General features: G+C 40.2%; 3 protein-coding genes across 3 annotated transcripts; 2 read left to right on the forward strand and 1 right to left on the reverse strand.

The window, feature by feature from the left end:
• Positions 1 to 8,380: 8,380 nt before the first annotated feature.
• On the forward strand, positions 8,381 to 9,040 carry LOC117890867. The gene has a single exon (XM_034795953.1). It carries the CDS (start codon positions 8,628 to 8,630, stop codon positions 8,982 to 8,984), a length of 357 nt encoding a protein of 118 aa, XP_034651844.1. The 5' UTR covers positions 8,381 to 8,627; the 3' UTR covers positions 8,985 to 9,040.
• Positions 9,041 to 9,205: 165 nt separating this feature from the next.
• Positions 9,206 to 9,761, forward strand: LOC117889698. The gene is made up of 3 exons (XM_034794116.1): positions 9,206 to 9,352; positions 9,407 to 9,555; positions 9,610 to 9,761. Exons 1-3 carry the CDS (start codon positions 9,267 to 9,269, stop codon positions 9,759 to 9,761), a joined length of 387 nt encoding a protein of 128 aa, XP_034650007.1. The 5' UTR covers positions 9,206 to 9,266.
• Positions 9,762 to 11,981: 2,220 nt separating this feature from the next.
• On the reverse strand, positions 11,982 to 12,422 carry LOC117889700. Its single transcript, XM_034794117.1, has 2 exons — positions 12,191 to 12,422; positions 11,982 to 12,064 (listed from the first exon to the last, which is right to left on the reverse strand). Exons 1-2 carry the CDS (start codon positions 12,420 to 12,422, stop codon positions 11,982 to 11,984), a joined length of 315 nt encoding a protein of 104 aa, XP_034650008.1.
• Between the last annotated feature and the right edge of the window lie 3,569 nt (positions 12,423 to 15,991).

The following is a 15,991-nucleotide window of genomic DNA, read 5'->3' on the forward strand; positions in this document are numbered from 1 at the left end:
TCCATCATCTTAATTTGATAGGGATGAAAGGAGTGCAACAACTATTTCGTGCAAAGGGATTACCTTCGAGAAAACTCGCAGGAAATTCAAGCTGTGTTTTATGATGCAATCCAAACTACTATATCTTCTCCATCATTGGGAGCAAAAAAATTTAAACAATTGTGGTTAGAACTATTTTTTCTTCAGTGCGCTTGTTAACAAACGATTTCAAGGCCATTTGTTTCAGTTGGCTGAAGCACACTCCCAAACACCCCTGCAACAGACAGCACCCACACAGCAACATTTACAGATGTACATATGTATGTATGTATGTATTCATTTGTGTTTGTATGCACATCTTGCTCGATGATGCCTCAAGTTCAAGATACAAAACTTTTGAGGCGGACAAAACAATCGGGCGTGTGAGTGAGTGTGTGGCTGGTACATTGTGCATTGTTTTGGGCCGGGCAAGTAAACATTTTTTTCCCGAACTTCCGCGTCTCTGAACAAGATACTCCCTGCTCTCTGCATGGCTCAAAGATACGTCGCTGCCAACCTTCACACCGCTGCGGCGGCAACAGGTGCAAGTGCCAGAGACACGGCCTGCTGAGGAGTAGGAAGAGGAGGAGGTGGCATTGTCTTGGAGCTGGAATTGCGTTTCTTCAGTTAGTTTTTGCTCTCAGCGGGTATCACACACTTCATTAATTTTGTTTCGCTTTTCATTGCTGTCGGTAATTATGGTTACAGTTATGCTTGTGTATCTCCCAGATACAGATACACAGACACACACACTCCATAGCTGAGTTTCACTTTTTTCTGAAGTCTTCTTTTCAATATTGCAAAATTGCATGCTGCACTTGAAAAAACGTTGCCACGCGTGAAGAGCTCGGCATCTGAGCTTGGCTCCGATGTACCTACATACATAAATACGTACAGATGTATGTATCTGCCAGATACAATATTTGTTCAACAGCCGCCAACAGTTTGTTGCCACTTAATGCCTCCTTTGCTTCTGTGTTGCGATTTGTAACGCTCCGTTAACATAATACTCCTATAAATGTTAGCTTCAAGCCAACGCAAACATTAAATCAATTAATGTTCCACGAAAACCAAAAACCTGCAAATTAGAAACCAAAAGCTCAAAACTGAAACTGAAACTTAAACTAGATTGAACGGATGGCATTAACATGATAATAATTCAAATTTTCTTTGGGTTCCAACTAAAGAATGGGCCTTGAAAAGTAAAATCTCCGACCCAAACAATTGGAAAAAGATTCTAGAAAATATTCGGTGAGCTCCAAGTGTAGAATCAAATGTTGGCCGAATCTATGATTAAACAAACAGAGCATGAGATAAGGAGAATGGCGAGAATTAATTATTTTGTGTAGACTAAATTCTTGTAATTGAGATAACATCTTATAAGTACTGGTATTAGAGTCGGAAAATGGAAAACATCCGATCAGAGCTGTATAGAATAGGTAAACAGTAAAATGCGTTACTTCATTATTACTATGAGATTTCTTCCTCCCAGGAAGCCATCAAAATGTTGCACTTACTTGCAGCAAGTACAAGCAATTAATGTACTACAAGCAATTCCTAATACGGAAACTTGTTAAAAACTATCTTGCATGAATTATGATTATACATATTATGCACATATTTATCATGATATTCGGTTTGAAGCAATTGTAGCGGGATCCCCCAACGGCAGCACCATAATAATTCCCTATGATAATAATTATCGACTCCAATGGCAGGATGGCGTGTGCTGAAAGATGCACAAGATGGTGGTGATGACAAGTTCAATGGCATGGGGAGTATGGGCACCTTGCATTGTTTCCATTCAACATTGGAACGGAGCTCTCGTTTTAATTAGCCCCTGCAATTACAATTACATACAGTTGTGTTCAATGAAATAGTAGTGCCGCACCCCATCACTTTCACAACTATTTTTGAGACCCTTCCAGTCTTTCAAATTAAACAATTTATACCTTTTTGAAAAGATTGCAACGTAAGCATTATAAACCCGATGAAATCTTATTCCATTTGTATTCCATCTTCTTGTTTTACATGAATTTAGAAAAATACCCATGAAAACTGCTGTTCAATAAAATAGTAGTGCTGGGTGCAAGTATTAAAAAAAAATTAAAAAACAAATTAAATCAATTGAAAAGAGTTACCATCAGTAAGCTTAGTTTATATATTGAATATTTTGATGAAAGAAATGTTTGAATATAGCGGTACTTTTGTTTTTGGAGCGTAGAAGTAATCATTGAACGGTCCAATATGGGAGACTTTAGAATTAGACTAAAAACTAAAATCAGGAGGTATAATGGAATTCAAAACTAATTTGAATGTGCTATTACTGTTATATTTAATAGTTTAAACTAAAAGAAGCATCCTGAAAAATGATTTTTTATGCGAAAAAGTTGTATTTTAGTAGATGGTCGAAGATGGTCGAAGGCAAGGTCAAGGTCTTCAATATCCTCAAAAATTATGAAAACAATTTTATATCACTCTGTAAGTGTTATGACAGCTCGTTGACGAATGACTTCATATTATTTAATTGCAAGAAGTCCCAGAAAGCTACGCGTTTGTCTCTGAGAGTATAGGGGTATACAGCCAAAGTTTGCAAGAACGCATGTGGCTGAGCTGTGTCGCAGTGAAAAAAAAATACTTTTGACTGATGAGTGTAAAGTTGTATAATATGGTAAGAAATAACAAAAAAGAATAGGTTTGGCGTTCACAGACATCAGATTAGTGTTCAAATTCTTGAAAAAAACGGTATTGGGCATGTTGGGCTGATCCTTATGAGCTCCAGTCCACATGAAGTGGTATTTCTTCAAAAAATTCACTACTATTTCATTGAACAGCTTGAATCTGCATAATTTCAATTTGATTTGCATGGAAAGTTTGCCAATTAAAATCGAGTAAAAAAGAATTGAATGGTTACCAATTAAAATCTAGGCTAAGAGAAAGGTGACTTAGGGAAAGCATTGAAAGTGAAACTATCGATATTATTGTTTAATCTTATCAATCCTTATATTTACATATGTACATATATTCTAAGGTATAAAGGTTCCAGGATTAAAATAAAACGCAACCACCCATGTCTAGTTCCATTTCCAACTTCTTTTATTTTTCTTTATTGTCGTTTTAGCTTAATTACATCCCTCTGCCGTTATAATTGGTTTTCTAGGTAACACATTTGGCGATGAAATTAGCACGCTGATGGCCAATTGTCCAATCGCAGCACACGGCAACTGCTGCTTAATTTCGCTCAAGGCTGCTGGCATTTGGCAAGCAATAATATTTATTCGAAATGTTTATTATTTGTTATTAACCCATTATGATCATTTCCTATGCGATGACAGCAAGGAGAGGAAAACAGAGATTTTATTTTAAGCCATTGATGCTTCGGAAGCCAGATTTTCAGTAGAGTACATAAAAATGTATGTACATATGTACATATGTATGTATGTATGTATGTATGTATGTATGTATGTATGTCCATACAATGTTCATATCCAAGGCGGCAACTTCCACTAATGCGATTTTGTTTGCTTCGCCTCGAAAATAAATACATAAATAAACAACAAAATACAATCTTTTGATTTTTTTGTGTGATTTGTGTGATCGTCACCATTCATGATTATCATCATCATCATGGTATTGATCTTGACAGAATCGCGAAAGTCTTAACACCTTCCGATGGAGTCATAGAACTCTCTCTAGAACTAAAAACGAGGAAATCACTTCAACTTATGCAAATTGGCATTTTGCTTTGATTAGCACTCAAGAGCGGAATTTTAAATAATTGGCTGTGGTCTGATCTATCTAAAAGTGTTAATGGAAATATTTAACTGGCTGAACATAGTTTTGAAACATATTGAGTTGACCAAAGAATAAATTTAGTTGGGAGCACGCATGTCAACTCAAAAGCCTCAGAAACCCCCATTTGTCTTTAACGTGCATCAGAAGTATATAGACTATATACAGTAAACATATTTATTTTATTATTTATTTATTAATATTCCAATTTGGACTCCTCCACCTGTGCAGATTTTGCAATCATCAATTGTGGCCTACAAAATACAAAATCGAAAAAAGAGTATGATTTTCAGGCAATTAACAAACCGGCCACGTCCATAGTTTGGGTTCTTGTGGCATTTGGAGGCTATCCACCTATGGATGGCTTGGATATGGATTTGTGGCCGCTGGCTCAGCACACTGAACACCGTTAAACGTACAAATTTGGTCGCCCGACGAGGCTGATCTGGGGGGAAACGGGGAACAAACAGAATATCAAAAGCAACAATAAAACTGCAGGCGAACATTCGCTAGATTTGCATGCAAGACACAACAGTCAGATAGAGAGAGAGCGGTAGAGCTTATCAGAAAGGTCGCTTAGAGCCAACATGTTGTAGAGCGAGCATGTTGCGACGAGACGGAGAAGTACACACGCTTGCGCACTTCACACACAGGTATGTGCCATTCCAAGGTGTTATGCATATAAGGTGATGCATTGTCAGAGACCGATCTTACAATTAATTGTGGCCAATTTTGTGGCAAGTTCGTTTGTGTGGGGTGTGTAAACGAGCCATATGTTTAATTACCCCCGAACCGAAATCGCATTAATTTACGTCCTACTTGGACGACGAATTTTCTGTCGTCGTCTCTCTCGCAATGAGTTGTATAAATTAGACAGGCCGGCATTAATCTGTCTTGCTTATGGTCATTCTTCTTGCCACATGAAACAGCCGCAGCCGCAGCAATTGCGACAAGCCTCGCAATAGGCTTGAGAGCCGACTTGGCCCGATCGAATTGACCAATCTTTGACTTGGTTTTCGGGTGGACGGGCCTGATCTTGCTGTCGGCGGGTCGGCGGGTCTCATTAGAGCACTGAACCGTTTGACATTTAAGTGCGACGACCTCACGCATGCGCACCTCGCATTGGTTTTTCGGTGGAGCCAAGGGGATCCGATGGACCTATGTATGTCCACAGGGCACACACACTTGAACGTGTTTGGTTTTCGACCACCGTGCAGAGTCGTTGCCACCAGACCTTAGACCTTCTATCCATCGCCAACAGAGAGTGCTCGTGCGCACAGACGATGATCTTGTATTGTGTACGCCCCAAGTCACCCCGACTCTCAACCCGGCTCTGCCCACCCGAAAGCAACAATAAATAATTACCCGAATTGTGTGTGATCAAATCTGTAGCTTAAGTATTACCCTCGCCAAAGCGCTCAAAACACTTTCGTTTAAGACGAACAACAACAAGAGCAACAAGAAAATTGTATAATCAACATTAGGCACCGGGCAATTGGCAATCATTTCTGGGTACAAATTAAAAATATATTACAACATTTTCTTAGACAACAACACAAGCCCAATGATTAGAGGAGACCAAATCGAAAATGCACTCAACCATAGCAGTCGGCTCCAGCCTAGCCCCAGCCCAGCCCCAGCTCCCAGGTTTACATATATCCAGCTCCAACTGCAACTGCAACTGCAACACCAGAGCTGTGCTATAACTGACCTGCCCAACAAAAAGAAGGCGGTGCGCAAGAAAAAGATAGCAAAATGAAACGAAACAAAATGAAACGAAACGAAACGAGACGAGACGAAGTGAACGCGGTCGAAAGTGAAAGTTTGTTGTTGCTCTTTCTTTCCGTTAGCTGATAAACGGGGGCGCAGTCGCGTCTCTGATTGCCGCATTGGCAGCATCACGCGAATCGCAGTCCGCGAATTCATTTGCCGCATCTGAGTTAAATAATTTTGATTGCAGCGCCAGCAATCCAATGCAGATCTGTATAAGGATGCTGCGTACCGCCGTGGCCCGACGCGCTGATGCCAACTAAGAGGGATATTTCATCAAGGGCAGTGGTATTTATATCTGGTACAATCATAAAATCGAAAATAACATTTCCTTTTACTTGCCTATCCATGTACGGAAAGTTGTTCCATTCATAGTGTCACAACACAAGTCGTACATACCCTAGGATACCCTGCTAAAGCAACGTCATCAATCCCATGCCAAGCAATAAATGACCAAATGCGGCCAACCCGTTGACAACTTGCAACTTCCTGCAATGCGACAAAGCACAGACCAAACCCGTTGGCCACAACTTCAAGTGGCATCTTCAGACCGCATCTCTGTCTGTCTGCCTCCGTTCCCCTTTTTCTCTTTCTCTCTTGGGTTTGCTTTTTACTGGCCTTTGTTTTTATCGCTTATTTCTGCGTTCTCTTTTTAGTGCTCATCCATTTTCACTGCCAATGGCTGATTAATCGGCACCCATTCGGGGCATGGCACTGCTTCGGGTTATATAATCAATCTTTTGTTTAGAGTGGAAGTATATTCGTATGCAGCTTAATTGAGACTGACAAATTGATTAATGCTGGCAGGCAATGCGCAGCAGCTTCATTAAAAATGACCCACAAAGCAGGAGGAAATGCACTCTACTATTTATGGGATTTCATCAGATTTGCAATGTTCGATGGATCAATTTTCAATATGAACTTAATTAAAGTATTATCTATTAGCTATTGTTAGCAAATCATAATGATGATGAGCTTTCAAATCAATAAACACCGAAAGCCCATCCAAACTGAATTTATTAGTGGTGATGTTACTCCAATTAAGTTAATGTAAACATATGTATATAAGAAAAAAGAATACAAAACCAAGAACACTTAATTTTAACTATTTATCTAACTTACTTTTACTTAATTAAAAGTTCAAAGAATTGCTGCTCGTTACAGTCACAATTCATGTGCTGAACCCACTTTGAATCAACAGAAAGTGGTGATCTGATTTCACTATCCAATTCACAAGCCTCTTGGCTATGTTGGTGAGATAGTTGGGCAGGCAGGCAGAATTGTGTGACATGATGTCTAAGACGTTATCGATTCAATGGGCAACTAATTGACTGGCCTAAATGGATGCTTGACTTGGCTCAATCATTTTGCCGCAAGCCAAACTTCAAACTGCACAAGACACGCACATGAAATTTTCCTTAAATAAATGCAAATTGGTTGGCGAGCCTGGCAAAAATTGCCAGAAATAAACGGTTTTTTTGCATAAATATTTTCTTGATTGGTCCCAGATGCAACCCACTAGAAAATGGCAGTCCCCATCAAGAGGGAGCGATGCCAAGAGCTCTTCAGGTTCTCTCCATTTAAAGCCAATTATCGAAACTGATTTCCAGCCTTGACCAGCAGTCACTCAACAATGCCGTCAACAGCATTTTATACAAGTGCGTTTTACGAATTGATTAACAAACAAAAACGAAACAACAAAAAACTACTAAACGCACTCAACTGAGTACAAAAAATAAAATAATAATAATGTTGAACATGAGATAGTTGTTTTTTTTTTACTCTTTGTGTTTGCGTTTTTCTGCTTCACGCATTTCATTTAGAAGTTGTTTTTGTGCAGTCATGGGGTAGGTGGCAGATGAAAGGGATTATCCGATAAACTGTTTTAATGTGTCGTTTATTGGGGAAGCCAGATCAAGTTTCTACTCCTGAATTGAAATCTAGTGCATTGGATTTTGTTGTAAGCAAGAGGTTAATGAATTCGAGAGGTGAGAACAGTCAATAAGACGAACAACAGCAGGTCACCCGCAGTTTTGTTGATTTTGCCGCTTTTTGGCTTATTAAAATAATTGTTGAGCAGAAAAGGAATTAGTAGCTTTAAATAGACCTTTTTCCAATATTCCGAACCAAGCCAGGACATTCTTTCAATCCCAAATAGGCGTGTAGCTCCCAGATTAGTAAATGTAGAACAGAGAAAAAATTCGACTCAACATTTATAAAGTTTTCCCTTGGAAGCCTATTTAATGCAGATCACGAATATATTTATATGTACTTATTTGTACAGGCAGTGACATTCCCACAAATGCAAATAATAGTAGTCTGCTTGGATTATTCCCAGTAGCCGAAAGTATGCTATGCTTCACTTTTTTGTGTCCAAGTACGATACATGTATCTGCGATGTAGACGTAGCGCTCAAGGTATAGCAGATGTATTTATGTACATATGTACATATGTATGTACATATTTATTAACATTGTACACAACGATAATTAAAAAAAAGCAGCTTAAGCAGGCAGCCAGCTATGAACCTGCGCACTAGAATTTATAAGAACTGCAGGTTTAATTATTTCATAATATGAATTAGAATAAAAAATGAGAAATATACTTTAAATTTCAATTATTTCCAACTCTCGCTGTCATACTCTTTCTGTTCATATCGATATGTTCACATAAATCGAAAAAATTTTACAGATTTTTAAAATAAAGACAAGACAAGAGGACAAAAATTCCTCGTCATCATAATTTCTTTTAGATAATTTTCCTGTGGATTATTCGCATAGGCTTTTAACAATGGGCATTGTTCGCACCCAAGGTGACCACTGGAGGAGAGCCAATAACCACTCCACCTTCTGTTATCACCTTCCAATGTCAGCCATAAGCTCTCTTTATTTGGACAGGTGTATCTCTTCATTCGTCGGCAGATATTTGCGGCTTTCTTTTCTTTTGGATATGTTCTAGGCAGAAACTAATCGTCAACGAGAACTATAAATAGTCCAGTCTTTAGAGCCAAATGGCATCAAAGACCATTGAAATCACCAACAAGCAGAATGAAAACCGCTCTAGCCCTGTCCACACTCCTGGCGATCCTGGCCCTAGCCTGCGCCTTCCTTACTGGCAGCACCATCAACAGCAGCACTGGGGCCAAGGTGTGTGTGCTGAGGAACTGCAGCTTGAACGCCACAACCAATGCCTGCGGACGCTACGGCTCCTCCAATCTGTGCACCCGTTTCAGGAACAGCTGCGCGCTGCGCTACCAGTCGTGTGTGAGCTCCACCACTTACACGGCCGTGGCCCTGTCCAGGTGCTCGTCGATCAGTCTGAATAGTCGCGGAATCTGCGGAGGCTCATCCTCCACTTCCAGCTCGACTTCCAATGTTGTTCCCATCATCATACGCCGAGGCTGAATATTGTTTAGTGAATAAACCTTTTGAAACCCACAGAAAAACAAAACTAAACTCATTATGCAGCTCAAGGTTGAAATCTCTAAACTTCTTTTCGAGAGAGAGAGAGAGAGAGAGAGATCTATGTATTAGCTCAGCTGAGAGTCAATTTAAACTGAAATTGAAGTGGTAATTAGAGCAAAGTGTTTTCATAATTTTTTGCAAAGCAAATACAGATGAAATTGTATAAAAGCAAGAGCTACTCGGTTAATTGTCATTCAGTTTTGTACAAACAAAGAACCCACCATGAACGCCTCTTGCTACTTGTGTATCATCCTGGGCCTGATCCTCCACCTGGCCATGTCCAGCAGCAGCGGCAGCACAACCGAGGGGTTTGACCATTCAGTAAGCAATTCCTTAACCCGCGCTAACCCAAGTTCCCGCAGAGCTCAGACCTGTAAGAAGAACGTTCAGAGTAGCTGTACTTCCACGACCAGATCATGTGGACGCCTTGGAAGGGCGAATCTGTGTCAAGCCTTTAAGAATGACTGCCAACGCAGGATATCCAACTGCAACAACAATGGCATTACCGCATGTGAGTGGAATCCTGCTGATTTTGGTGACTTTTATCTGGAAATATCCCTTTCAGTCCATCGCAAGGTCAACGACAGTCTCTGCAAGAACATGCCATTGGATAAGAAGCTTCCCTGCGGTAGTGGCGCCAACGCCATAAAGGCCAATGCTAGTCAACAACAAACATCCACCTCTGGCGGAACAAAAATTATACAAGAATCTGGCTAATCATATCAGATGTCCACCAGAGAGTAGAGTAAGAAAGTGTAGATTTGGAACTGCTGTAACAGGTATTGAAAATTAGAGCGTGTTCTAAATTCCATCCATCCATATCCATAGCTTTGACCAAGAGTTAATGTTCAATCAATCCTCATAAATATTAATACTTACAAATAAATTTATATTTTAATGTCATTAGCAAACAAACATGTGTCATGTGTCAGACATGATCTATGGCAGCATGTGTATGGATTCATTTATGTGCACTGATGAACCATTTGCATACTTATGAATTTGTATCTATAGTTCTACACTAACCCACATCTCTCTATAAAGGTATGTTCATAGGTAGAAGCGAATACATTCCGAAGACAACCACCTTAAAAAGTCATATTCCACTCTTTTTTTCAACTGCCTAAAAGTATGATTGTTATTAGGTATGAGCTATTCAAGAGTTAGTTAAATGACTTATTTGCTCTCTGCCATATTTAAATTTCCTTAAATATCTACTACACACACGTGACGTAGTCCCATCATCTCTTTCTTTTTCGCTCTAAAGTATTTACACAATTGGGCAGGCAAAGAAATTTGAAGTGCAAATGTGTGTTTAAAGAATGGAGGAAGAAATATTATAATACAAATCTTCCAAGGCCAGACAGAGACACGTTCCTTGGAGGGGTATAAAACCTAAGAGCTCCTCTGAAGAAAGAACCAGAAGCAAACATCAATTGCAGAATGCGTCTCGCGTTGTCTCTTCTGCTTCTGATCGCCCTGATCGTGGTCGCCTCTCAGGCGCAAAACAAGCAACGACGCACACGGGCCAAGGCCTTGAATAGTGCAACACCTCGCCGGGTCCGAGCTAGGGCAAATAGCAATGTTAGGGCCAGCACAAACGCCGTGCGCCGGAGTTCGGTGAGCGGACGTCGCTCTACGGCATCTGGTAACTCCCGAGGCAAATCGGTGGTAATCATTAACGGTAATGGCTCCAGCAGCAGCAGCAGCAGCAGTTCTACGCCCTCTTCGCGCTGTGTGAGCACCAGCAGCAGCTGCTTTGCCACCGCAAACGTCTGCGGGCGCTGGAGCAGGACACGCCGGTGCCACAGATTCAGGAACCGCTGCCTGATGGAGCGAGCCAATTGCCGGACAAGTGTCTCAAGTGAGTGCGGCATACACCTTAATGCATTTCTTGTATTCATCAATATTTCCCATAGGCTGGAATGTGGTCAATCTGGGTAATTGTACGAGCATTTCGGTAAATCGGACAGGAACCTGCATCAGCACTTTCTCCTCAACGTCGTCATCGTCCTCAACTTCGACATCATCCTCGACCGTAGGCTGGGCCAGCATTCTGTCGTCTCTTTTGGGCTCATCTTCGTCGTCGAACATAACACCCATAATTATAAGAAGGGGTTAGACAACCACGTGTGGTCCCAAAAGACTTAGGAAAGAAAATAAATGAAAAAAAAAAAACTACTTCTGTACATAAATGTGTACATGTACATATGTAAAGTCTAACTTTTTTCGATCTTTATGTTTACGCAACCGCAACATTCGATTTTACTGAGGGTAAATTAACTCTCCTCAATCCTCATTCCTACCCTCAGTTTCCAACCTGCTCTGAAAAAAGATCTGCTAAAATTATGACAATTTTCCGAACTGTTAGCGCTTAAATTTTACGGAAATGACCTAATTCCCAGTCGAGGGCGTACGTGTAGATGCATGTGCATACCATGTGCATATGCATGTGCGGGGATTTATTTTCTGGCATTCTAATTGCATCCGCAGGCACCCGCCGTTCACATCCGCTTGCTTTGTCCAACAACAAAAAATGGCGCAAAAAATGGCAAACTAAAAAGCAAAAGCTCCATAAATTTACATTGTCTGCGTGACCATAACCATAATTTCCCCCTCGTTTTTCCCCCACTAAAACGAACAATTTATGCGATAGCAATTAAAAAAGGACGAAGGGAACCACTTTCCAGCATTCATCATTGCGATAGCACGAGCTCTACGTGCGAGTGTGGGTCATGTAATGCCAAAAGAGTTGCAAAACCATTTAAATAAACGATTCTGATCAGCGGCGAGATTGAATGACAAAACCAGGACGCTTTCGTCCTGCCATAAATAAATAAATGACTATTTATGAGAGTACTATTGACAATAAATATGCAATATTTATTCGTTACAGCTAAGGATAAATATGTATACATATATGATGGAATATCGTCTCTAGCAAGCACCGATGCCTCCCAGAGGGACTATCCCCGCACAGAGTGCCCCTGTAGCATCTACGACTCCCGTTTGACCATACACTGTAAGAAAAATGTCAGAAATTATAGAAGTTTTCTGGTTTTAAAACCTTGCGTGGAGATTAATGGGATATTTAAATAATAAATGCTGCATTGGTGTTGCTCCCCTACTTGTCGCTAAATAATTACCCGTTTTTCCCAGGCAGGTATCAAAGCTGTACTGACACTCGTTGCGATAGTATTTACAGGTGGAGGTGGCGGCTATTTGCACGCACACGGGCGTGGTCTTGGAACAGGATCTCTTTGCGGCCCAAACACAGAAGATGCCGCTACGATTGGTAAGGAAGAGGCGCCCCTCCATTGGAGAGGTGAAGCAGAGGAGGACCAGCAGGCAACAGAGGAGCAGAGCGAAGATCTTCATAATGTCGCTTGTGGATTGAAAGATTGATGTGTCGGGAACTGACTGCCCTGAACCCAATCGGTCTACTCGATTTTATAGTAGTTACCTTTGCTGGCTCTTTGTTGAAGACAAATAAAAGTATTTGCCCCGAATGAAAGTGAAATTCGAGATTGTGAGCTGGAACAATCACGCTACTAAATCAAACTCGATGTTCGCTCTGACTGTGTTTGCCAAAATCTTTCTTCGGAAAAAGCCAGAGTAAATGTTTGCCCGAACAAACAGCAGGTGACAGTGCTCCTCAGTCATTTGGTTAATGAGCTAATGAATAAATAACGACTTATTGTGCTGGGTTCCGTTATGCATGGTTTTTTCAGGTGGGTTCCGATTTAATTGGCCTGGACTTCAGAGAGAGCCTTACATAGGTTAGAGGAGGTTCAGAAAATAGCACAGATTTGGGAAGGAAATGACGCTGGAAATGGAAACGGCATTTAATTATGGCTACAAATTAAACAGATAGATGGACACAAAAATTAATGTTTCTTGCTATTCAATTATTATTATTACTTTCATTAGGAGTATGCATTGAACATTTTTAAATAATAAGCACCTACACACCTTCTGGCCTTGTCCTACCATAATAATTACCAAATTAGGTACAGTAAAATCAAGTTTGTTGGAGAAGAGTCGCGTACGTGGAAGTGGGAATATAGGAACAAATGTGAGTATTCCAAAGTAGAATCGCTCTTTCTCTCTCTTGCACTACGTCAGGGCCATCAGTCGCCGTCCTCCGACTGTCCATCATGTGAGAGGGGCCAGTCCCATGGATACCATTTTCCCCACTTGCCCTCCCTAAAGTCGAGTATGTCTCGACACATTTCCATGTCAGTTCTGAGTTGGTATGTCATGTTATGGGCTCATTTCGTTGCATTTGCATGTAAAACTGTAAATGTTCCGCCCCTGTGTGTGCGAGTGCTATTTCTACGAAAGAAACCCACAAAAAGAGTACATTTCCTCCTTCATTCGGTTGGTCTATAAAAATAAAACCAGACCACACGTGGATATTCGTGCGGAAATAGTGGCAAACCGACAGTAAAATATTGTCATGTTAAGCCGGCTCAAGGCACCCATGAGATATATTTTACTAGAGTATTTACAATTCGTTTTCTCACATTTCTCTCTTATGTATATACATATGTACATACAGCTGTGAAAAAAATAATAGCACCACCACCACAAGCAATTTTCAAATAGTTGCCCAACTCACATTTTTAACTTTAAGGAAACTTTAAGCACATTTTTAGAAAGGGAAGACTCTTACAAATCTGGGAACAACAAAAAAAAGCACCTTTTTTGTAAGGCTTTTAAGTTATTTAAGGAACTTTAGAGAAACTCGTAAAATTAGGCGAAAAAAATAATAGCACCACTTTTGAAAAATGGATTTAAAATTTAAAAAATGACCAACAAGTAATGAATTTCTTAGTTAACCCTTTTGAACTATTAATTCTAAATCAATATTTATCATTCAAGATTTAGTTCAGTGTCCTATTTTGGCAACATCAGCTGCGCAGCGTCTTGGCATGGAATCCACTAAGTCCAGGCATAGCTTTTGGATAGCTTTGGACCAGGACTCTTAAATTTGTTCTCAAAGGGATCCGACAGTGGTTGGTTTGGAATCAGCAACTTCCTTCTGGACGTCGGACCACAGATTTTCGATGGGTTTTATGTCAGGCGACTGTGCAGGCCACTTTAACACGTTCAGTGTTGGCCCAGAACCATTCCTTTGCTTTTATGCTGGGGTTATTTTCCGTTTGAAAGACCCATACGAGTGGAATTTTGTATTCTGCAAAGGGTACCATTACTGTCTCCATGAAATTCAAGGACACGTGCTGATCCATGATGGTTTATAGTCAATGTATTGGCCCTACTCCATAGTAAGAGAAGCAGGCCCATACCATTAAATTCAACCTTTTATTTTTAATGGTTTCCTTTGGTGTACTGGTGTTCCTTGAACGTCTTAAGTATGATCGAGATCCCTTTTCAGTAAATAAAACACTTTTTACTCATCTGACATTAAAATTTATGCTCCATTATAGGGATGTCCAATTGGCATGCTCCCTTGCAAACATCATGTGCTTAGTAATTTGTCTGGCGTTTAAAAGTGCGATTTTTTTTGGGGATCAGGCTTTTAGGCTATGTTGTCTAAGATATTTCAAAACTTTCTAGCCCGTCGCTTTTATTTTAAGCTTTTTTTTAAGCTCGATAGCATTCTTGAAGAGAACCTTCTTGCTCTCGCGAATCAGCCTTTTGACCCTAAAAGGGGTCATAGATCGTTTTCATCCACGTGTTTTACACTTTTCTCCATAGTTTAAGGCGTTTTTAATCATTTTATTGAAACTGCCTACCAATTGACCAAATTCTCTGTAAGTTTTTACGTCAAACATCAATTTTTTGCAAGGGTCGCGCTTTTTCGCATTTCAGAGCTTTCCACGTATTATTGTAATGATTATTATTAGCTTTTATGATAGAAACAATGAAATATTAGTTAAAACTAATAAATACGTGGTTAATACAAAATTAATTCCGCGAAATTACGGATATTCACTTAAAATAGTGCTAACGGTGCTATTATTTTTTTCGCCATATTCGTGGTATTTTTTCTTAAAGTTACAAAAAAAAATATAAAGACAGAAATTTGAAGAAAGGCAAACCTTTGTTTGTTAATGGGGAATACTTAACTATATGAAAAAACTAAAAATTTTAAAAAATCGCAACAGTAATTGATTTTTTTTTGTCCAAGAACAAAATGTGCTGCAGTGGTGCTATTATTTTTTTCGCAACTGTACATACACACATACATATGTACATATGTATTTCCCGTTCCTTTCTGCTTGGTGTTGTTTCCTGGCTGCTTGCTTTCGCTTGTTTTACTTTTTTATCGCACCTTAGCAACCTCTGGCCGAGCCCGCCCTTCTCTGCCTGTTTCTTCCCCCTCTCTCTGACCAGGATGAAGGCGATAAAGTGCGGGGCGTTTCGGCTTCGCTTGCCTTTCGTGTTGTTGTTCTTAAAGTATATTTCCCAATTGCATTTTGCATGCCATGGCATGTTCGCCATGTCATTTCGCTTGCTCGCACAAAAGTATGTAACGGTATAGCACATGAAATGAGTACTGGTGAAACGAGGCTGGCCATTGCAGCTCTGCACATACGTTTCCACTTGGAAGTATTTTAATTTTGTATAAAAAAGCGTTGCCAAAAAGCAATCCATGCAAATAAAGGGGTAATTACGGCCGGCACTGTGCATCTATTTCTGAAATGCCATAATTGAGTTTGGCGGTAACTCGTTTGCTCGGTACTGAACTCTAGAAAAGAATAACAAGGAGAAGGAGAGAGTGAGCAAGAAGGAGTGCGCTTTTGTGCTCTTTGTAGAATGCGAAGCTTAAGCACTGCAGAAAGAAGCAGGGAGAGAGTGAGCAAAGCTCGTTCCGTTAATTAGTGGGACATTTTGATCGGATTGCATGTCATACGACATGCTTATCGCGGGTTGCTGTGGCTATTTCTGCCGATTCAGTGTGCCGTTAAACATACGAGTGC

Source organism: Drosophila subobscura, chromosome E (assembly GCF_008121235.1).
Source record: "Drosophila subobscura isolate 14011-0131.10 chromosome E, UCBerk_Dsub_1.0, whole genome shotgun sequence".
NCBI classification, from domain to species: domain Eukaryota; kingdom Metazoa; phylum Arthropoda; class Insecta; order Diptera; family Drosophilidae; genus Drosophila; species Drosophila subobscura.

Excerpts from the sequence above, each read along its gene's own strand:
- LOC117890867 (XM_034795953.1), top strand. The coding sequence starts at position 8,628 with ATGAAAACCGCTCTAGCCCTGTCCACACTCCTGGCGATCCTGGCCCTA.
- LOC117889698 (XM_034794116.1), top strand. The coding sequence starts at position 9,267 with ATGAACGCCTCTTGCTACTTGTGTATCATCCTGGGCCTGATCCTCCAC. Across the intron at positions 9,353-9,406 it reads AGCGGCAGCACAACCGAGGG|AGCTCAGACCTGTAAGAAGA; the intron begins GTTTGACCATTC and ends AAGTTCCCGCAG. Across the intron at positions 9,556-9,609 it reads CAACAATGGCATTACCGCAT|TCCATCGCAAGGTCAACGAC; the intron begins GTGAGTGGAATC and ends TATCCCTTTCAG.
- LOC117889700 (XM_034794117.1), bottom strand. The coding sequence starts at position 12,422 with ATGAAGATCTTCGCTCTGCTCCTCTGTTGCCTGCTGGTCCTCCTCTGC. Across the intron at positions 12,065-12,190 it reads TACCTGCCTGGGAAAAACGG|TGTATGGTCAAACGGGAGTC; the intron begins GTAATTATTTAG and ends TTTTTCTTACAG.